A 21,064-nucleotide genomic window follows, 5' to 3' on the forward strand; every position below is an offset into this window, starting at 1 on the left:
GCAGGAACAGCTGTGAGCGCCTCCCATTTATAATCCACCGTGGTATTCTTTTAATACATTAATCACATGCATCATTGCAAAAAGTCCTCTTAGAGGGTCACAGCTGCTCTATATAGTGCCTTTTATGGAGAACACTACCACAGGAAAGGTTTAAAAGTAATAATGGATAAAATACACAATCATCAAGAGCATTAAAACAAGAAAAATCAACACGGTCTACCCTGTGGTGTGTCTATATGGGGGAAAAGAGCCTAGCGATAATATCATCGGGGGGGACTGGTGAAGGGATCCTACAGATAAGCTTTGTGAATATTAATACATGGAGCAATAGATAGGAAAGGCACTATATAATAGATAGATAGCAGTTGGTATAGTAGGTAGGATTAGATAGATAGATAGATATGAAAGGTAATATATAATAGATAGATAGTAGTTGGTATAGTAGGCAGGATTAGATAGATAGATAGATAGATATGAAAGGTGATATATAGTAGTTGGTATAGTAGGCAGGATTAGATAGATAGATAGATACAGTAGATAGATATAGATAGATAGGTATGAAAGGCACTATATAATAGATAGATAGTAGTTGGTATAGTAGGCAGGATTTGATAGATTGGTATGAAAGGCACTGTATAATAGATAGTTGGCATAGTAGGCTGTGATAGACAGATAGATAGATAGATAGATATGAAAGGCATTATATAATAGATGATAGATAGAATGAATGACATTATATAACAGACACAGATATTTTAGCATAGTCGGCAGGATTAAATAGATAGATAGGAAATACACTATATAACATATAGATTAATAGATACAAATGATACTGTATAACCAACAAATAGATAATTTAGCATAGTTGGCAGGATTAGATAGATATATAGGTATGAAAGGCACTATATAATAGATAGATATGAAGGGTAATATATAATAGATAGTAGTTGGTATAGTAGGCAGGATTAGATAGATATAGATAGATAGGTATGAAAGGCACTATATAATAGATAGTTGGCATAGTAGGCTGTGATAGATACATATGAAAGGCACTATATAACAGATAGATAGAATGAATGACATTATATAACAGACATAGATATTTTAGCATAGTCGGCAGGATTAAATAGATAGATAGGAAATACACTATATAACATATAGATTAATAGATACAAATGACACTGTATAACCAACAGATAGATAATTTAGCATAGTTGGCAGGATTAGATAGATAGAATCGACAATTATATTAACTGTGTTTTAAATAGTTATCACTATCGGGGTGCTATGAGGTATTCCACACTTCCCAAGGAGGAATAAAGTGCGGGTGTGGTTACTGAACAAATTCCTTAGGGGGAAAAAAAAAAGTTTTGACCCCAAAACAAAATTTCACAGACTAAACCCACCATGGGGAGCGATATTGCATAACAGTGCCAAGTTCCAAAGATGCATCCTAGGAGCATTCCCTATTAAAGCATAGGTGCGGTCGATAAAAAGAGTTCCCTAGGTTAGGATTTCAGATTGAAACCTGGCCTGGGGTCTTCGTCTGTGCAAAAGGGAAATCTATGCAACATGTGGCAGAGAGAGTGCAATGGTAAGGATTTGCATACCAGACAAACACACATTGAGCTTCATATATTAGATTAATGCTGCATTCCAGGTATTGAGTAGCATTGCAAGTATTTAAATGACAACAGTTTTCACTATACTAAGACGTTTTTTGTTATGATATTTAAAATTCATAAAGCCATGTCACTTAGATAGATAGATAGATAGATAGATAGATAGATAGATAGATGTTCTAAATATCTATCTATCTATCTATCTATCTATCTATCTATCTATCTATCTATCTATCTATCTATCTATCTATCTATCTATCTATCTATCTATCTAGCTACTGATTGATGAATTTCTCTCTCTCTCTTACATAAGACCTTCCACATCTACCGATCCTCTCCACTCCTGTCGTATTCTGCAGATCCACACAGACAATCCATCGCCACACACTCTGGCAGCCCTAATTGACGCTGCCCACTGCCCCAGTAATCTTCTACCTGCACACTGCATGTCTTTTCTAGATTTAAAACCACTTGAGGAGTGCAGCCGACTAGAAAAGCCATCAGAAAAGAGCTGCAGATTTTCACAGCATGTGTCTTACCAGACTTGACCAAGACGCCTCTGTGCTTCCCTGAGGTGGACCCCGGGGCCCTGGCCTGGCTCACTTTCTGTGACATGTCGCTGTTTCTCCTTCTTCCCTGTTCTTGCTTGTGTTTGCTCCCGTTGCTGAAGTCTACATGACTTTTCCTTGGAGGCTGTGAAGCGTGCTGCTCCTCTCTCTCTGTGAGATCTCTGGAGTTGGAGCGGCAGTGAGTGTCACATGACCCTGCCTCTCTCTCATACACACACACACCCTCTGCTCCCTCCTCCTTCTTGTTCTCCTCCTACTCCTCCTGGCTACTGTAAATGCGTGGGAGAGAGTGACGGTGTGACAAAGTGAGGGGACGGTGACAGCACCTCAATGTTGATAACATCATGCTTTTCCAAATTTTGCAAGCTTCAACTTTTTCTTGCCATGTTTATCAGGCTTCCAGCCACCGCAGCAGAAACCATTGCAGCCTCTGCAGGCCAGTGGATAGTACCACAGCACTCCAGTCACTGTACAGGTCATGAGGGGCTATGAAGCCCTGACTGAGGGCTGTCTTTACCACTTTGATAGTGGGATTTGCCAAATGTTCACACACTTTTGGAAGTGGCTGTAATGTGTGTAGGGCATTACGGTGACACAGTGCTTAGAACTGCTGTTACTTCACAGCTTCCTGGACTTGAATCCTGGCCCAAGTAGTATCTGTGGGGCATTTGTGTGTTTTCCCTGTTTCTGCACAGTATTTCCTCCCTAATCCAAAAAGAATGAAGTTTATCCCCCTTGCTATGAGTTGACATGAGTGTGTCTGATGGTTTGGGCCCAGTGCTGCTAGGATAATATGACCAGTAGGGTCTCACTTCAGACCCCCCAAAACCTCAGACATAACTTTGCAGTCATGAGTCCCAGGTTCAAAAGACCGGTTTTCACAAAATTATCTTCCATCAAACCAAAACACTCACAAATTCCTCATTTCCTCCTCCATTCCTTTCAAGCAAGCTTTGCCCACCTCCTCCTGACTCTGACTCCTCGGACCCTGAAGAACTTCCGGTGTCAGAACTTTGTACCCAGGTATCTATCTATCTATCTATCTATCTATCTATCTATCTATCTATCTATCTATCTATCTATCTATCTATCTATCTATCTATCTATCTATCTATCTATCCCTGCCAACTACGCTAAATATCTATCTATCCAATCCTGCCAACTATGCTATCTATCTATCTATCTATCTATCTATCTATCTATCTATCTATCTATCTATCTATCTATCTATCTATCTATCTATCTATCTATCTATCTATCTATCTAATCTCCTAATGTGTTCTTAGTCGCCAGTCCCACTTTGAACAGTTGAACTTCCTCTGTCTAAGTCATCTTCTTAGAGTCCCTTTGATTAACACAACAGGGACTGCTCTGACACCCGTGTCCACTGGCGTTTATGGTGTCCCCAAGTCACCTGAGTGTAGAGTCATTACTTACCTGACCCATTAACAGCATGCTTTCCATTTTCATTTGGCAGGTGCTGAAGTGTGTATTCTTTCTGAAATTGAAATATAAGAAAAAAATTGTTGAATGCATCAATGATTCTAAATTTAGTAGTGAAAACATACACTTTAGATACCAATTAATCAATCAATCAATCAATCATGAGCCCATGCATTGTAGCTTCCAATCAATCAATCAATTGATCAATCTTAAGCGCACATTGTAGACTTTAGTCAATAAATTGATTGATCAGTATTTAATATTGGGGACACAGGCTGTATTCTTCAATCAATCATTACTTAATATTGAGGATGTGAACTCTGTTCTCTAATCAATAAATGTATCAATCAGTTAATGCATCTTTCAGTCACTCAGCTTTAATTTAATATAATAATCCCTTTCATGGTGTTATTACTAAAGACCAATACTATCGGTGCCAACTCGCAGTTAAAGGTGGTCTTTAGAGCCCATAAAAAGTCTTCATCCCTTGGCACTTGCTCCATTTTCTTGTTTTGCAACATTGAGTCCCAGGGTCCTTATGTTTCCTTTGTTCATTCTTCGTTCTTTTATATATGTTGACTATGTATGTCATTCTTTATTTTGTTTGTGTACATAAGCTGCCTTTGTTATGTTCCATGTGTGTGGTGGGTGGTCCCCCAAGATGCCAAGATTACCTGCCAGTCCCCCACAGGAATTGTCTTCCATTTTACACAGTAATTGCGGTGGGTCTTCCACAATTCCTGATGGTTTATTAAATATGCACTCTGGATCAGTGAGCTTTCTTGGCTTCTGCTGTGCTTGATGACTTTGTCTGGATTGCCGACCATTTTGCTCTGTTGTTTGACTTTGCCTTGAATTACGGTTTGGGACTTGTTCACTTGACATTGCCCTTGCTGACAACTTCTTCATGCCTGGTGTTCTCTATGGGACTTCATGTACATATGGAACATTTTTGTAATAAAAAAATCTTTTATTTTCTATTTAAATGTGGCTCTTTTTGTATCTAGCCAGTGTTTTTTGATGGGATTTCCCCCTCTAGTGGACATTTTTGGAAGTGCTCTTGGGACTCCTAGTTATAACACTTTATGCAGTATGACTCTTTAGAGAGATTATTATTTTTTTTAATTATTTTTTAATTAATTATGTGCTGTATATTTGCATGCTCTCTCTTCTTATCCCTCGGTATTTTGTGAATATTATATTACTATATGAAGACATTATTATTATTATTAATACTATAATAATAATAATACTTTACTGCTATATACAGACTATAACAATAATAATACTATAATAATACTACTATACTACTATATGCAGAACTATAACAATAATAATAATAATAGTAATATACTGCTATATGCAGAATATAACAATAATAATACTATAGTGCTATATGCAGACTATAATAATGCTATAATAATAATACTATACTGCTATATGCAGACTTTAACAACAATAATATAATAATAATAATAATATACTGCTATATGCAGACTATAATAATAATATAAATATACTGCTATATGCAAACTATAACAATAATAATAATACTAACTGCTATATGCAGACTATAATAATACTATAATAATAATACTATACTACTATATGCAGACTATAACAATAATAATACTATAATAATTAATAATATACTTCTATATGCAGACTATAACAATAATAATACTATACTGCTAATGTAGACTATAATAATAATACTATAGTAAATAATAATACTATAATAATAATCCTATATTACTATATGCGGACTATAATAATAATAATAATAATAATAATACTATACTACTATATGCAGACTATAACAATAATAATACTATAATAATAATCCATCCATCCATCCATTATCCAATCCACTATATCCTAACTACAGGGTCTCGGGGGTCTGCTGGAGCCAATCCCAGCCAACACAGGGCGCAAGGCAGGAAACAAACCCCGGGCAGGGCGCCAGCCCACTGCAGGGCATAATAATAATCCTATATTACTATATGCAGACTATAATAATAATAATAATACTATAGTAAATAATACTATAATAATAATCCTATATTACTATATACAGCCTATAATAATAATAATAATAATAATAATAATACTATACTACTATATGCAGACTATAACAATAATAATACTATAATAATTAATAATATACTGCTATATGCAGAATATAACAATAATAATACTATAATAATAATCCTATATTACTATATGCAGCCTATAATAATAATAATACTATACTAGTATATGCAGTCTATCTTTTGAATTCTTGCCAGCGTCTTTCATCAGATGTAGGATTTTGCCCCACAGTGGCCTGGCACTCCCCTCCAGGGTGGTTCCTGCCTGGCACCTGAAGCTGACAGGGTGAGTTCTGGCCATGACTCTTAACTTGAATAACGGGGGTCAATGATGGCTGAAATAAATTTAAGAAAGTATGTCCATAAAAAGCAGCGAGGGCAGAGTCTTTCACAAAATGTAACACAATATTGACACAGCTTAGTCAAATTTAGCAACCCAGTGTTTGTGCGCCCTTCCCTCCATATTGATTTTGGTCATTAATCTGTGAAATGTAAACAGGACCATTGCCCAAATAAATCACTACAGGCAGGTGAGCCTGGTGAAGTGCTGCGCTGCATTTGACCATCTCTGCCAATCTAGAGTTAAAGATGGCATACGGTGCCTATGAGAAGTGTTTGCTCCGTTGACAGATTTCACATTTTAATGTTAACGACATTGATCAGCTGAAGAAAGATCCGTTAACATCAAAGTGAAAAGAGATCTCTGCAAAGTGGTCTAAATAAATGACAAATATAAAACACGACTGATCTCATAAGTATTCACACGTCCTTTGGTTTTAGAAGTCACAGAATTAATTCTAATTCTAATTTTAAAGCAAAATATTCTCAATTGTATTACACAAAAATCAAAAATAAGAGTATACTGTATTTGTAATCCCTGACCTGAAAATAGTCTGAAACAAGACCCCACATGCTTATGTTTGAAATTTGTCATTTACAGCCTTCTGGGAGTGTCTCTTAAAGCCACGGTTTTCAAACTTGATTATTGTAATTCTTTATATGTGGGTCTGCCCAAATCTGCTCGATCGCGCTTTCAGCTGGTTCAGAACGCGGCAGCGAGATTTTTGATTGGGTCGAGAAAACGGGATCACATCTCCCCCATTTTAGCCCCCCTCTCTCTCTCTCTCTCTCTCCCCACTGGCTACCAGTGAGGTGTCGCATTGATTTTAAAATCTTGTTGTTTGTTTTTAAAGCTTTGCATGGTCTCGCTGGCTCTAAAATATACCTGTGACCTCCTTCACCCCTATGTGCCACCAAGAGCACTGAGGTCATCTGGACGACTGCTCCTTGTAGTGCCGAGATCTCGGCTGAAGTCGAGGGGAGACCGAGCTTTTTCAGTTGTTGCTCCTCGGCTTTGGAATGACTTGCCTCTGTACATCACTGCCTCACAGGTGGCGCGGTGGTAGTGCTGCCGCTTTGCAGTGAGGAGATTGTGGGTTCGCTTCCCGGGTCCTCCCTGTGTGGAGAGCGCTTTGAGTTGTGAGAAAAGCGCTATATAAATGTAAAGAATTATTTTCAAACAACAATTATTATTATTAGGTCTTCATCCTCCATCGAGGGTTTTAAAAGTCGGTTTAAGACCTCCGTGTTTTCTTCCGCCTTTCACTGTGTATGATGGGATTGTGGTGGATGTTACAATTAGTTGTTTTATTAATCTGCTTTTGCATGATTGTTTGTATTGTGTTTATTTTAATGTTTTTTTGTACCGCACTTTGGCGCAACCTCTGTTGTTTTAAATGTGCTTTTATAAATGAAATAATCTAATCTAATCACGGAAAACTGAAACCGAAGATATTGAATCTTCAGATATCAGGTGGGCATTTCTACTCTAGTTTGCCTCCTGATGATTTCAGTCGCCTTTCTCTCACGTTACCACAGCTGTGATGATTGCTTCTTGCTCAGTTAATCAATTGGACGGGCGTTGTTTTATATTCGCCTGAGACAGGTCAGCTCTTTGTTAGTTGTGGTAATTATACTTCAAAGACACATGATATTCTGTGACTCTATCCGGGGTCCGCTGCTCTTTTCGATTTACATGCTTCCATTTGGTCAGATTATCTCGGGGCATAACGTGAGCTACCACAGCTATGCTGACGACACACAACTGTATTTATCAATAGCGCCTGATTACCCCGACTCTCTTGATTCACTGATACAATGTCTCACTTGTGTTTCTAAATGGATGAGTAGTAATTTTCTCAAACTAAATAAAGAGAAAACAGAAATTTTAGTGATTGGTAAAAATGGATATAATGAAGTTATTAGAAATAAACTTGGTGCATTAGGATTAAAAGTCAAGACGGAGGTAAAGAATTGAGGGGTAACTACTGACTCTGACCTGAATTTTAAATCCCATATTAATCAGATTACTAGGACAGCATTTTTTCACTTAAGAAATATAACAAAAGTTAGACCTCTTATAACTTTGCAAGATGCTGAGAAATTAGTTCACACTAGATTACTGTGTAGCAGCCCTTGGTTTCTAAAGAATCGACACGCAGAGAGTCTCAGACTGGTGCGTTTATCTTTATTTATGTCTAAAACTGTGGCTCTTTATTATAGTCGTTATATCGTCCCGAGCACCGTGAAAACTATAAACAAAAATAGAAACGTACATTTTTTAACATTCTACAAAGTAACAGAACAAATGAACAAATGGAACAACATACAATTAATTGCATACCTCGCTCCGCTTTACCAAGGGGTGCAGCAAATCTAAAGGTCACCGTTTCAGAGATCGCGTTAGTCCTCACTGTTTCTTCACACTTCCGGTATTTTACGTTCCCTACGTGCAGAATGATTTTGCGGTCATTTACATACTGTAACGCACTCCTCTCAGGACCACCCAAAAAAGACATCAATCGATTGCAACTAGAATCTGAACTAAGAAAAGAAAATCTAAACACATCACGCCAGTCTTAGCGTCACTACACTGGTTACCTGTGTCATTTAGAATTGACTTTAAAATCCTCCTTATGGTCTACAAAGCCTTAAATAATCTCACCCCGTCTTATATGTCAGAATGTCTAACACCTTACACTCCAAATCGTAACCTTAGATCTTCAAATGAGGGTCTGCTTAGAATTCCAAGAGCTAAACTTAAAAGAAGTGGTGAGGCGGTCGGCCTTCTGCTGTTATGCACCTCAAATCTGGAATAGCCAGCTAATAGGAATTCACCAGGATAATATGTAAAACAAACTGCTGAAAACACATTACTGTAACATGGCTTTCTCGTAGCTTCATCTTAGTTTAATCCTGATGCTCTGTATATTCAATTAATTATCATTATCATTCATGATGGCTTCAAAATCCGTACTAACCCCTACTTTCTCTTCTGTTCTTTTTCTGGTTTTCTGTGGTGGTGATCCGCGCCACCATCACCTGATCAGGGCACCGTGATGTCCCTCCGTTGATGGATTAAAGGCCAGAAGTCCACATGACCATCATCACCAAGTTCTTCCATGAGAACCCTGAATACCATGAGGACTGATTGTGAGGTCATTGATGTCAGGTAGAATGCCTAGAGGGGGGCTGGCTGGGTGGTCTCGTGGCCCCCTGTAGATTTTATTTTTTTCCTCCAGCCGTCTGGAGTTTTTTTTTTTGTTTGTTTTTTCTGTCCTCCCTGGCCATCGGACCTTACTTTTATTCTATGTTAATTAGTGTTCCCTTATTTTAATTCTTATTTATTTTGTCTTTTTTCTCTTTCTTCAACAACACTTTGAGCTCATCATTTGTATGAAAATGTGCTCTAGAAATAAATGTTGTTGTTGTTGTTGTCTGCTGTCGGCCATTGCTTGTGGGTTTGTCTTGATAGTGTTGATTTGAGATAAATTTGCACACCTTTCTGAAAACGTGTTTTCTTTTTGTCATTTGTGGGTTATCGAGTGTAGTATAGATGGGCAAAAATGCAAGATTGACCGATTTAAAATGAAAGTGTGCAGAAAGTGACGCCTCTGAAGAATTTCTGAATCTCCTGTAGGTGGACTGCAGTAGATTAGTGGACTCATGGCTCTCCTGGTTTGACAAAAATTTTATGTTCTTATGCATTATGTGAACCAAAAAACATCCATCCACCCATCCATCTATTCTCTAAACGTGTTATCCAGAATGGGGTCTCTGAAGCCTATCCCAGCAAGCACGGAGTGCAATGGAGGACAATTCTCTGGTCAGGGCACCAGTCCATCCCAGCATGAGCCCAAAACAACGCCATTCAAAGAAGCTGAAAGAGTAAAATATTCGTTTTCTAAAGCAGACAGCCCAGCTTGAGTGGGATGGGTAGTAAAATAACACGGCGTAACCTTCACTAATCCACTTAATCCAGTTGAAGGTGGCAGGTCAAATATGCTTAATGAGGACATTGTTCTCTGTGACTTAAGAGCTTCTGTAATTTATGTCAAGTTTTTAAAACAGCCTTATCATCACTCCACAGCAAACTGAAGGTGATGGCTTCAAAAATTTAAAAACGTGTCTTATCAGGCCCATTATTTTCTTTCTTATTCTCATTATCATTATTATTATTATACAGACTTCAAGGTTCCAGTGCAATACATACAGTACAGGCTGTGCTCAGTAGGTGGCACTCTTGAGCCGCTTTCCTCTGCTCGTTCCTCTCTTGTCTTCTCTACAGCTTTGTCTCCCAGTTTCGTTCTCGTTGACGGACGTCTGGACCACTCGGTTTTGTAATGAATGAGTGGCTTGGCACAGCTTGCCCCATGGTGGGAGGAAAACTCAGAGATGAAAGAGCCAAAGAGGACTGGAGAGAAGGATGCGATGTGGGGGTCTAGTAGAGGGTCAGAATGCTGTGATGATCTCAAGGGGCAGAAAACACGAGCTTCTATCCTTCTGCCCATTTTCTAAATCCGCTTAATCAGGGAAGGGTCACAGGGCAGCTGCCATCACTGGAAGTAAAGCAGGGACAACACCTGGACAGGGTGCCAGTCCATCGTAGGGTGAAGACACACAAACCCATCATTAAATAAAATTTCCAAGAATGCCTAAACTCCTCTTTTCACTTTTATCGTTCTGTCTGCAAAGAGAGTGTTGATCTCGTCGAGGAGTTTACTTAACTCAGCAGTGACATTCATGACTCTGGTGACTCTTCCCATGAAGTCAGTTAAGGATTGGGAGAGCATGGGGGGGTCATGAGGTCACTCGAAATGGGTGTGTGGCGCTCCTGATATCAGCCAAAGGACGAAGGTCCAAGTCTGTAGAGTCCTGGTGCCCCCTGTTTGTGAGACATGGCCGCTATCCAGTGACCTGAGATGAAGACTGGACTCCTTTGTCTCTTCAGAGAATCCTTGGGTCCCGCTGGTTTGACTTTGTGTTGCTCACGGAGTCCTGAATGAGGCACATGACCTGCATTGTGACGGAGCGTCAGTTACGGCACTACGGCCATGTGGCGTGATTACCCGAGGGCGATCCAGCTCACAGGACCCTCATTATTGAGGACCTGAGTGGAGGGATCAGACCAAGGGGACGCCCATGTAACACCTGGCTGCGGCAGATAGAGGGTCATCTCCAGAGGGTGGGACTGGACCGTGTGTCTGCCTGAGGGGGTCGCCAACCGGGATCCCAAACTGTTTCATCGTGTGGTGGGTGCGTCAACGCGTTGTACCAATGCATACCCCCCAACCTGACCTGACCTTTATCTATTGCTGGGTCACGGGGAGCTACAATCAGCACAAGACAAGAACAAATGTGACTCATGGGATCAATCTGAGTTAAGAATGCTCCCCATATGTATATGTACGGAATATGTATATATAAATATATATATATGGATATGTGTGTCTATATACGTGTGTGTGTGTGTATATATATATATATATATATATATATATATATATATATATATATATATATATATACATATATACAGTGCATCTGGAAAGTATTCACAGCGCATCACTTTTTCCACATTTTGTTATGTTACAGCCTTATTCCAAAATGGATTAAATTCATTTTTTTCCTCAGAATTCTACACACAACACCCCATAATGACAATGTGAAAAAAAGTTTACTTGAGGTTTTTGCAAATTTATTAAAAGTAAAAAAACTGAGAAATCCCATGTCCATAAGTATTCACAGCCTTTGCTCAATACTTTGTCGATGCACCTTTGGCAGCAATTCCATCCTCAAGTCTTGTTGAATATGATGCCACCAGCTTGGCACACCTATCCTTGGCCAGTTTGGCCCATTCCTCTTTGCAGCACCTCTCAAGCTCCATCAGGTTGGATGGGAAGCGTCGGTGCACAGCCATTTTAAGATCTCTCCAGAGATGTTCAATCAGATTCAAGTCTGGGCTCTGGCTGGGCCACTCAAGGACATTCACAGAGTTGTCCTGAAGCCACTCCTTTGATATTTTGGCTGTGTGCTTAGGGTCGTTGTCCTGTGAAAGATGAACAGTCGCCCCAGTCTGAGGTCAAGAGCGCTCTGGAGCAGGTTTTCATCCAGGATGTCTCTGTACATTGCTGCAGTCATCTTTCCCTTTATCCTGACTAGTCTCCCAGTTCCCCACAGCATGATGCTGCCACCACCATGCTTCACTGTAGGGATGGTATTGGCCTGGTGATGAGCGGTGCCTGGTTTCCTCCAAACATGACGCCTGGCATTCACACCAAAGAGTTCAATCTTTGTCTCATCAGACCAGAGAATTTTCTTTCTCATGGTCTGAGAGTCCTTCAGGTGCCTTTTGGCAAACTCCAGGCGGGCTGCCATGTGCCTTTTACTAAGGAGTGGCTTCTGTCTGGCCACTCTACCATACAGGCCTGATTGGTGGATTGCTACAGAGATGGTTGTCCTTCTGGAAGGTTCTCCTCTCTCCACAGAGGACCTCTGGAGCTCTGACAGTGTGACCATCGGGTTCTTGGTCTCCTCCCTGACTAAGGCCCTTCTCCCCCGATCGCTCAGTTTAGATGGCCGGCCAGCTCTAGGAAGAGCCCTGGTGGTTTCGAACTTCTTCCACTTACGGATGATGGAGGCCACTGTGCTCATTGGGACCTTCAAAGCAGCAGAAATTTTTTCTGTAACCTTCCCCAGATTTGTGCCTCGAGACAATCCTGTCTCGGAGGTCTACAGACAATTCCTTTTACTTCCTGCTTGGTTTGTGCTCTGACATGAACTGTCAACTGTGGGACCTTCTATAGACAGGTGTGTGCCTTTCCAAATCAGGTCCAGTCAACTGAATTTACCACAGGTGGAGTCCAATGAACCTGCAGAAACATCTCAAGGATGATCAGGGGAAACAGGATGCACCTGAGCTCAATTTGGAGCTTCATAGCAAAGGCTGTGAACACTTATGTACATGTGCTTTCTCAATGTTTTTATTTTTAATAAATTTGCAAAAATCTCAAGTAAACTTTTTTCACGTTGTCATTATGGGGTGTTGTGTGTAGAATTCTGAGGAAGAAATGAATTTAATCCATTTTGGAATAAGGCTGTGACATAACAAAAAGTGGAAAAAGTGATGCGCTGGGAATACTTTCCGAATGCACTGTAGATAGATACACTTCTGCCAACCATCCAAGAACAGTTTGGTGACCAACATGATAGAGCTACGGGCCATAAGGCAAAAGTGAGAATTTAGTGGCTCAGGGAACAAAACATTGAAATTTGGGGTCCATGGCCAGGAAACTCCCCAGACCTTAATTCCATTGAGAATCCTCAAGAGGTGGGTGAACAAACAGAAACCCCCAAATTCTGACAAACTCCAAGCATTGATTATAACAGAATGGGCTGCTACCGTCAATCAGGATTGGGCCCAGAAGTTGATGGGCAGACAGCCTGCCAGGGTGTATTGTAGAGGTCTTGAAAAAGAAAGAAGGGCCAACACTGCAAATATGGACTCTGCGCATAAACTCCATGTCATTGTCAATCAAAGCCTTTGAAACTTCTGAACTTCTTGTAATTCTACTTTACTACACCAGAGAAACATCTGACAGAAAGATCTAAAAACACCGAAGCAGCAAACACCAACACTTGGGTGTCATTCTCCAAACTTTTGTCCACGAATGTACTGTATTTATGGCGGCGTTTTGAAGTTTACATGTTTTTGTTCCACTTAACAACATTTTTCTTGGGGTTAATGAGAAGGAGAGGGGTCTGCAGAAAACCTTTCCACGCTTAAACAAGAATACGAAAAAGCATGGCCGAAGGAGCAAAACTGTTCACTTCAAATCTTACACACGGGAATGTTTTACCGAGCGATGGGGAGATTTCAATGTCCCCACGTTGTTCCTCTCGGCCGCTGTCACACTTGATAATTTGTTCCTGAGAATTTACAGTTCATAACGTGGGCCGGTGTTTTACTAACATTTATGCAACGTTCACACTTCTTCAGCTTCCTTCCATCTGTGCCACCCTGTTTGTGCTAAAAAGTGCTGCATTTGAAAGAAGAGCTGGCATCCTCAGTTCTTCGTCCCTTCATCATCACGCTGCGAGTCCCATCTTTTGTTGCTGCCCAGGGTGACTCCGGTAGCTCACCTCGACACTTCCTCGGGTGGTCTCGTGTGCTCTTTGGAGACCAACGCTGCAGACAGAACTGAAGATGAGGCCTCACTAGTGTGTTAGGGTAGCTAAAGCACATCCTGTTGTGTTTGGTGCTTCATGCTGCAGGGCGCTATACACCCCAAACCTTCTGACGCATTTTAGTCGTAGACATTAAGGTAGGGCCGCCAACTCTCTTTTTCTGGAAACGATGACATTTGGGTCGATAAATGAGGACTTTTGAGGACGCCTTTCCCTATTTAGCCATAATACACCTTTTATACTGTCGGTTTTCACACCATCCATTGTTAACTCTTTTAGGGCTGAGGTCAACTATTGTCAAAAGGAGGAGTTGACGATGGTAATCAACTGTAAACTGTGACAAAACCAACCGTTACATTGGACTCTCGTTGACAGAAGGAAAGTTAGATTTGACCGAGATTCCCTGCGCTCACGTGAGTAGCAAGGCGCACACAACGGCAAAAATGGCACTGACATCTGGCGAGAAATCAAAGCGAATGTGAAAAGCAAACTGCCCCGTGGACAACGTCTTGTCTGTTATCTCTGAACTGGACTATGACTTGTCGGACTCCGATTTCGATACAAGTGATTGAAAACAAACATGAGGTTTCAGCTTCAGCTGATCGGTCCCCTGCTAGCCGTGGTACTGACAATGTTCACCAGGGTGGACTGCCACTTAACAATGATAAGAGGTAGAAACCAGATTGTGATGCACTGTGACCGTGACCAACGCTGCTGCTGTCCCAGCCATGTGAAGACAGCCTGGCAACAAGCCTGCCACTCATTCAGCATGCAGCAACAGATGTTTTATGTTGGTTTCTGTGTGAAACCATCCATTTTTTGGAAAAAATATTCAGCCCTCAAAGAGTTAAGGAAGCTATGTGAACCTGGGCTCTCTTGGGAACAGAGTGCCAGCTAGGGTACAAATGCCATGTCATACTGTTACGTTCAAGGACGTGCAGTCAGGGCAGGCAGGTGAGGCTTGCATGGAAAGTAAAAAACACTAATACTGATAACATAAAATAAATGTGTCCACTGGTCTGTGCTATGAATTTGTTTTCTGTATGATTCCAATAATTTTGATCGCTGAATCAGCACATTTCCTGTTCAAATACAGCGGAGAAACACGAGGTGAGGCAGCGACGAGTCTCGCCTCCCCTCAGACTGCGCTCTCCCTCACACACTGACGGGGTTGATGGCTGCAATTGGCGGGTGCCTGTCGCTGTCTCTCTGTATGTCACCAATATAATGTTTCAAGTCAAGTCAAGTTGGGGAGCCTGCACTGGTACAGCGCGTCGCCGCACCCACTACACAACGAAACTACTCGGGGAACCCCCCAAGTAGACACGCGGTCCAGTCCCACCTTCCAGAAATGACACTCTATCTGCCGCAGCCAGGTGTTATGTGGGCGTCCCCTTGGTCTGGTCCAGCCACTCGGGTCCCCAACAATGAGGATCTTACGAGCCCGGATCACCCTCGGGTAATGGTGCCACATGGCCGTAGTGCTGTAACTGACGCTCCCTCACAATGCAGGTCATGTGCCTCATTCGGGACTCCATGAGCAACACAAAGTCAAATCAACGGTACCCAAGGATTTTCCGGAGAGACACACATAAAGGAGTCCAGTCTTCGTCTCAGGTCACTGGATAGCATCCATGTCTCACAACCATATAGCAAGACAGGAAGCACCAGGACTCTAAAGACTTGGAGATATCAGGAGCGCCACACACCCCTTTCCAGCGACCTCATGACCCCCCAATGTTCTCCCAATCCGTCTACTGACTTCATAGGAAGAGTCACATGAATGTCACTGTCAAGGTCAGTAAACCTCTCAATGACGAGGTCGACACTCTCTCCGCAGACAGACACACTGCTGATGGTCGTGCCCAAGAGGTCATTAAAGGCCTGGACTGTTGTTTTTTATCAGGACACTCGCAAGCCCAGACACTCAGACCCCTCGCTCAGAGCCTCCATTGACTCCGCGAAGATCACAGCATCGTCAGCAAAGTCAAGATCAGTGAAGCTTTCTTCACCAACCGATGCCCAACACCCAGTCGAGGCAAGCATTGAACAGAGTAGGAGCAGAACAGACACCGCTGACGGACCCCAGAATCAACTGGGAAAAACACAGAGGTCCTGCCTCCACTCTGCACAGCACTCACAGTACCAGTGTACCGGCCGGCCATGATATCCAGCAACCTCGAGGGGATCCCGCGAATCCTCAGGATGTCCCACAGGGCAGCTCGACCAACTGAGTCGAACGCTTTGCGAAAATCGACAAAGTTTGCAGACACGTTTATTATACACCCTGACTTTCCACAGTCTGGCTAATATCTTTAATGAATGTGTGCGATATATTTAGTCTTGCTGATCTGACATAAAACTGCAGTGAAAAGGCACAGGGTGAGTGAGGCAGACAGTACAGTGCCGCCCTGAAGGGGGCGCATGTGAGCCCAACAGGTGCTCGTTGCTGCTGTTCTAATACGCAGTGGCACCTATCAGTTACCAACATGGCCGGATTAAGGTGGGTGCTATTGATGCTGCAGCATTAGGCCCATTCCTGAAACAGGCCCAGATGAAAACAGATGAGAATTTTCCTGAAGCTGAACAGTTTTCCTTTACTATATTAACCTCAAAATAATTCTTAGAATGAAATTTGGAATCCGACTTTCGGACGACTAGACACAGCGTTACTTATTATCAGGGCCGGATTTATATGAAAAGAGACCCTAGGCTATTCCACTTATGAGGCCCTTTCACCTTCCATTTTTAAGTTTGTAAATTACATGAGAGATAATAAAATACATCATTACTGTGATTAACCAATACATTTTTATGTTTGTTTATTAGTCATATGCGTAGAATTTCTCCTTATTTTCGGTTCAGTGTTTTAGTGTTCACTGTTTTTAGAATAGTGTAATTTTAATTTTGCTAACAATTTGAATGTAGGCCCCTCTTGATCTTGAGGCCCTAGGCTGAAGCCTAGTTAGCCTATAGGAAAATCCGGCCCTGCTTATTATACAGTTACTATTGTTCTTTCCGCATTTACGCGCACTCAGAAACCGGTGACAGTGAACGAATCAGCAGAGCTTGCCATGTACCGGCTTTTGTCGTCGTTGAATCTTTCTCGGACATTTCCAAACGTCGAGATTGGGTTGCGCATCTATCTGTGCATGATGGTGTCCAATGCCTCCAGCGAGCGGAGCTTCGCAAAGTTGGGAATAGTCAAAGGAGAGCTGCGGTCCTCAATGGGGCAGGAAAGTCTAAGCATGCTGGCGCTTCTGAGCATTGAGCCTGAGATGCTGCGCAGCCTTGACTGCACTGACACGATCGAAGAATTCGCGCTTGCTAAGGCTCGAAAAACAGCAATATAAGTAAGCAGCACTAGCGCAGTAGTTAGGGTGACAATATGCCAAGGTTAAGTTGATCTCGTTTAGCCTTTTCTGCATTAAGTGCACTTTTCAGACAATTGCTATTGAATGTTGATGTTACATAGTTTGATGTTAATCTCGAGTTGTTACGATACTACGTCGTTATTATTATTCATGTTCAATAAAGGCAGGCAGGTTGCGTCGCAAGCAATTAAGGCTCCTTGGTCGGTCTGAGTGCGCATGTACGGTGAGTGTCGAATGCACATGCGCCAATGCCGAGAAAAAATAGGCCTTTTTTGTGCTGCAGCATCAGGCCCAATTTCGTGTTAAACCGGCCCTGGTTACCAATATCAAAAAGTCAAGTGCACTGCAGCCAGTGGCGTAGCCCCGGGCGGCACATTTTTGGGGGCGGCGTTATTGGCCAAAAGGCTCAGAACACTTCACGTGTAAGCAGCGGGGTTCGGAATAATATCACTCATGAATGAAACAAAGTCAAATTCTCTGATTTTCATCCACAAATGCTTCAAAAATCATTTTCAGACGGTCCTTCTGCGACGGCATCAGACACGGCAGTAGAAATGTATGACGCAATAACAAAAATAAACAAACATTACACCGATAATAATTTCTAGGAAGATAAACAACTAATTCACAATGTATAATTTCGTTTCGTTATCAATCCGAATGTGTTTTTGCTCATCCCCACCTATCACTTGTACACCACACCAGTTCTGTTTTTCGCAGCGTAATTATATTAAACTAATAATCAGAACCACGGTTTATCAGTGCGTCTGTACTATATTCTTGTCTAGTTGATGCTTATAATTATATGTGAAAAAAAATACTGCTGTTTCTCTGTATATAAATAAATCTATGCAAAATGTATCTTAATTTTTCTTTATGCGTCATTTTAATTTTCTATTTAAATAGGTTAACATATTCAGATACTTTGGAGGGCGGCAAATTGAAGCCCCGCCCCGCCCCGAACTCGAGCTACGCCACTGACTGCCGCGCTCCGTTTATTTTTATTTTTTGTTCCGACTGACTGCCAAAATGGAAGATTAAGACTTTTAAAAACTAAAGGAAAATACGGAGAACTTTTACAAGAAAGTGGCGGAGATTTTCGCGGAGAAGGACAGGCGCATGGACTTCATTTACAATTAAAGGGAAGACCATAAACGGTTTTCGGTTTTATAAAAAATGGGATCAGAGTAAGAAAAAAACAATCCAATATTTAAAAACTAAATTTTGACATTAAGTAAAATATTCTTTTGTTTTTTCTTGTTATCCTTATGTTGAACAGTCTGTATTAAAAATAATTAAAGCATCAGAACTAAAAGCTTTTAAAATGAACTAAATATTTCGATTAATGTCAAAATTGGAATCCGTTTTTTTTTGTTCATCTCTCTATACATTCATTTGTATTGAATGAGCGTGAACTGAGGAATTGCAACGGCAAATTCGGAACACATGGAGGGTGAGGAGCAAATGCGCTAGAAATGTAACGTTCTTTCTTAGTCAAATATGCGCCTTGTGTGTAAAGAAATGCCGATGAGATATGAAACATAACCAGTAGTCAAAGTGCCAGTTGAATAGTGAATAAGCGACTCGTTTGGGTTCATATATTTGTAAATCTGACTCTGAAGGAGTCACCAGCCATGAACCTCACCGCACGTCACTAGTTGTGTTGTGTTAGTCAGTGCTTTACTCAGCCATTCCTTAGCACCGTAAAGGACTGTTGCAAAGATCAGAAGCTATTGGTGCCATCTAGTGGAGGAAAAAAGCAGTACAACCATTGACGCACAAAACTGATTTCCAAGAGGCTGCAGCTTTCGTTTGCCGAGACTGGTGGCAAACCAGTCCATCCATCCATTTTCCAACCCGCTGAATCCGAACACAGGGTCACGGGGGTCTGCTGGAGCCAATCCCAGCCAACACAGGGCACAAGGCAGGAACCAATCCCAGCCAACACAGGGCACAAGTCAGGAACCAATCCCGGTCAGGGTGCCAACCCACCGCAGGACACACACAAACACACCCACACACCAAGCACACAGTAGGGCCAATTTAGAATCGCCAATCTACCTAACCAGCATGTCTTTGGACTGTGGGAGGAAACCCACGCAGACACGGGGAGAACATGCAAACTCCACGCAGGGAGGACCCGGGAAGCGAACCCGGGTCTCCTAACTGCGAGGCAGCAGGGCTACCCACTGCGCCACCGTGCCGCCCATCTTAGATTTCAATTCTGCTTTTTGTTTTGACTGGAATGATGCGCACAGAGACAGTAGTTACAGTGCCATTGATGAAGATGATTACCTCTTTTTTTTTCTGTGTAAGGATAACCAAACAGTGCACAAATTTCTTTTCAGAAGTGAAACCCCACCTGCAGTTAAATTCATGGCCCAGTCACTGCCTGTTTGGGGCGTCTGGCTTGTTCTTCCTGCCTCCTTGCGAATTTCTACTCCAGGTAGTCTGTTCTTTTTCTTCAGAGTAACCGACACCTCTAAACTCTAAACCCCAGCATTGCTTTTTTATAACTCCAGGGTCCCCGGTTCAAATCCTGGTCAGTGTGGAGTTGACATGTTCTCCCTGTGTCTCCTCGGGATTTTATTCTAGTTACTGCAGTTTTCCTTCCAAATCCCAGATTAGCATTGCTGAGTTGAAATCATATGTGCTACAATAATAAGTAAGAAAATGTCTGCACGGCGCATAACGTTCAGGTGTAGTCAAAGTTGGAGCATTTTAAAATCTTCTAGTCGCTTCATTCGAAGAGTTTGTCATCACGGTTTTGTTCATGACATGCTGGTCTAAGACAGGTTGAAATCTACATCAGTGTTAACGTTTGGCAGTGTAATTTATAATGCATGTAGTGATGAATGTAATGTAGCATTGTAGTAATCTAGCATTGTACTTGTCATTCCAACAGATGGTGCATGACAAACATTTGTAGTAATCAAACACATTACATGTTTTAGGACAGCATTTCTCAGCCTTTAAGTATTTGTGACCCGAGTTTTCACATTGCGCGAAGGTTTTTTTTTTGAAAGGAGCCCACTAATACCAATTTGTTTCTTTATTAATTAACTAGTCATTTAGCCCGTTACAATAACGGGCGCTAGAACAGTAGTGCATAAACATTAGTAGGAACAGTCAATATTAAATGGCAAGGGACTTTGACCTCATTCTTTTTGTTGGTCGTATTTTTCTTTCTTTCAGCCTTTCTTTTGTTGATGTTTACTTGCTGAGCTGACCGTTCTTCGTGGGCTGCCGCCGTGTATTATGTGTCTTTAATTTTCTGTGACAGTAATACCGTCTTGTACGGCTCTATTCAATAAGGGCGCGTAGATAATTTAGTTCAAATGGCTCTGGAATATGTGAAGAACAACAGGTGCAGATCTTTATTTACGTGCGCCTTTATTCGCTGCGCCCAATTGAGGTCGTCCTTTTGAGGATCGCCTTTT

At 41.5% G+C, this 21,064-nt stretch overlaps 1 protein-coding gene across 2 annotated transcripts in view; it reads right to left on the reverse strand.

Moving 5' to 3' along the window:
* Window positions 1–21,064, reverse strand: part of si:ch211-236d3.4 (actin-associated protein FAM107A) — a 93,487-nt gene that overhangs the window by 38,452 nt on the left and 33,971 nt on the right. Inside the window, exon 2 of one of the 2 annotated variants that reach the window (XM_028824710.2) lies at window positions 3,629–3,689. In XM_028824710.2, the coding sequence (XP_028680543.1) occupies window positions 3,629–3,689 (61 nt within the window). Of the gene's footprint in view, window positions 1–2,161; window positions 2,374–3,628; window positions 3,690–21,064 lie in introns of those variants that run through there. The other variant, XM_028824711.2, reaches the window with a different exon arrangement.

This window comes from Erpetoichthys calabaricus, chromosome 18, assembly GCF_900747795.2.
Source record: "Erpetoichthys calabaricus chromosome 18, fErpCal1.3, whole genome shotgun sequence".
NCBI classification, from domain to species: domain Eukaryota; kingdom Metazoa; phylum Chordata; class Cladistia; order Polypteriformes; family Polypteridae; genus Erpetoichthys; species Erpetoichthys calabaricus.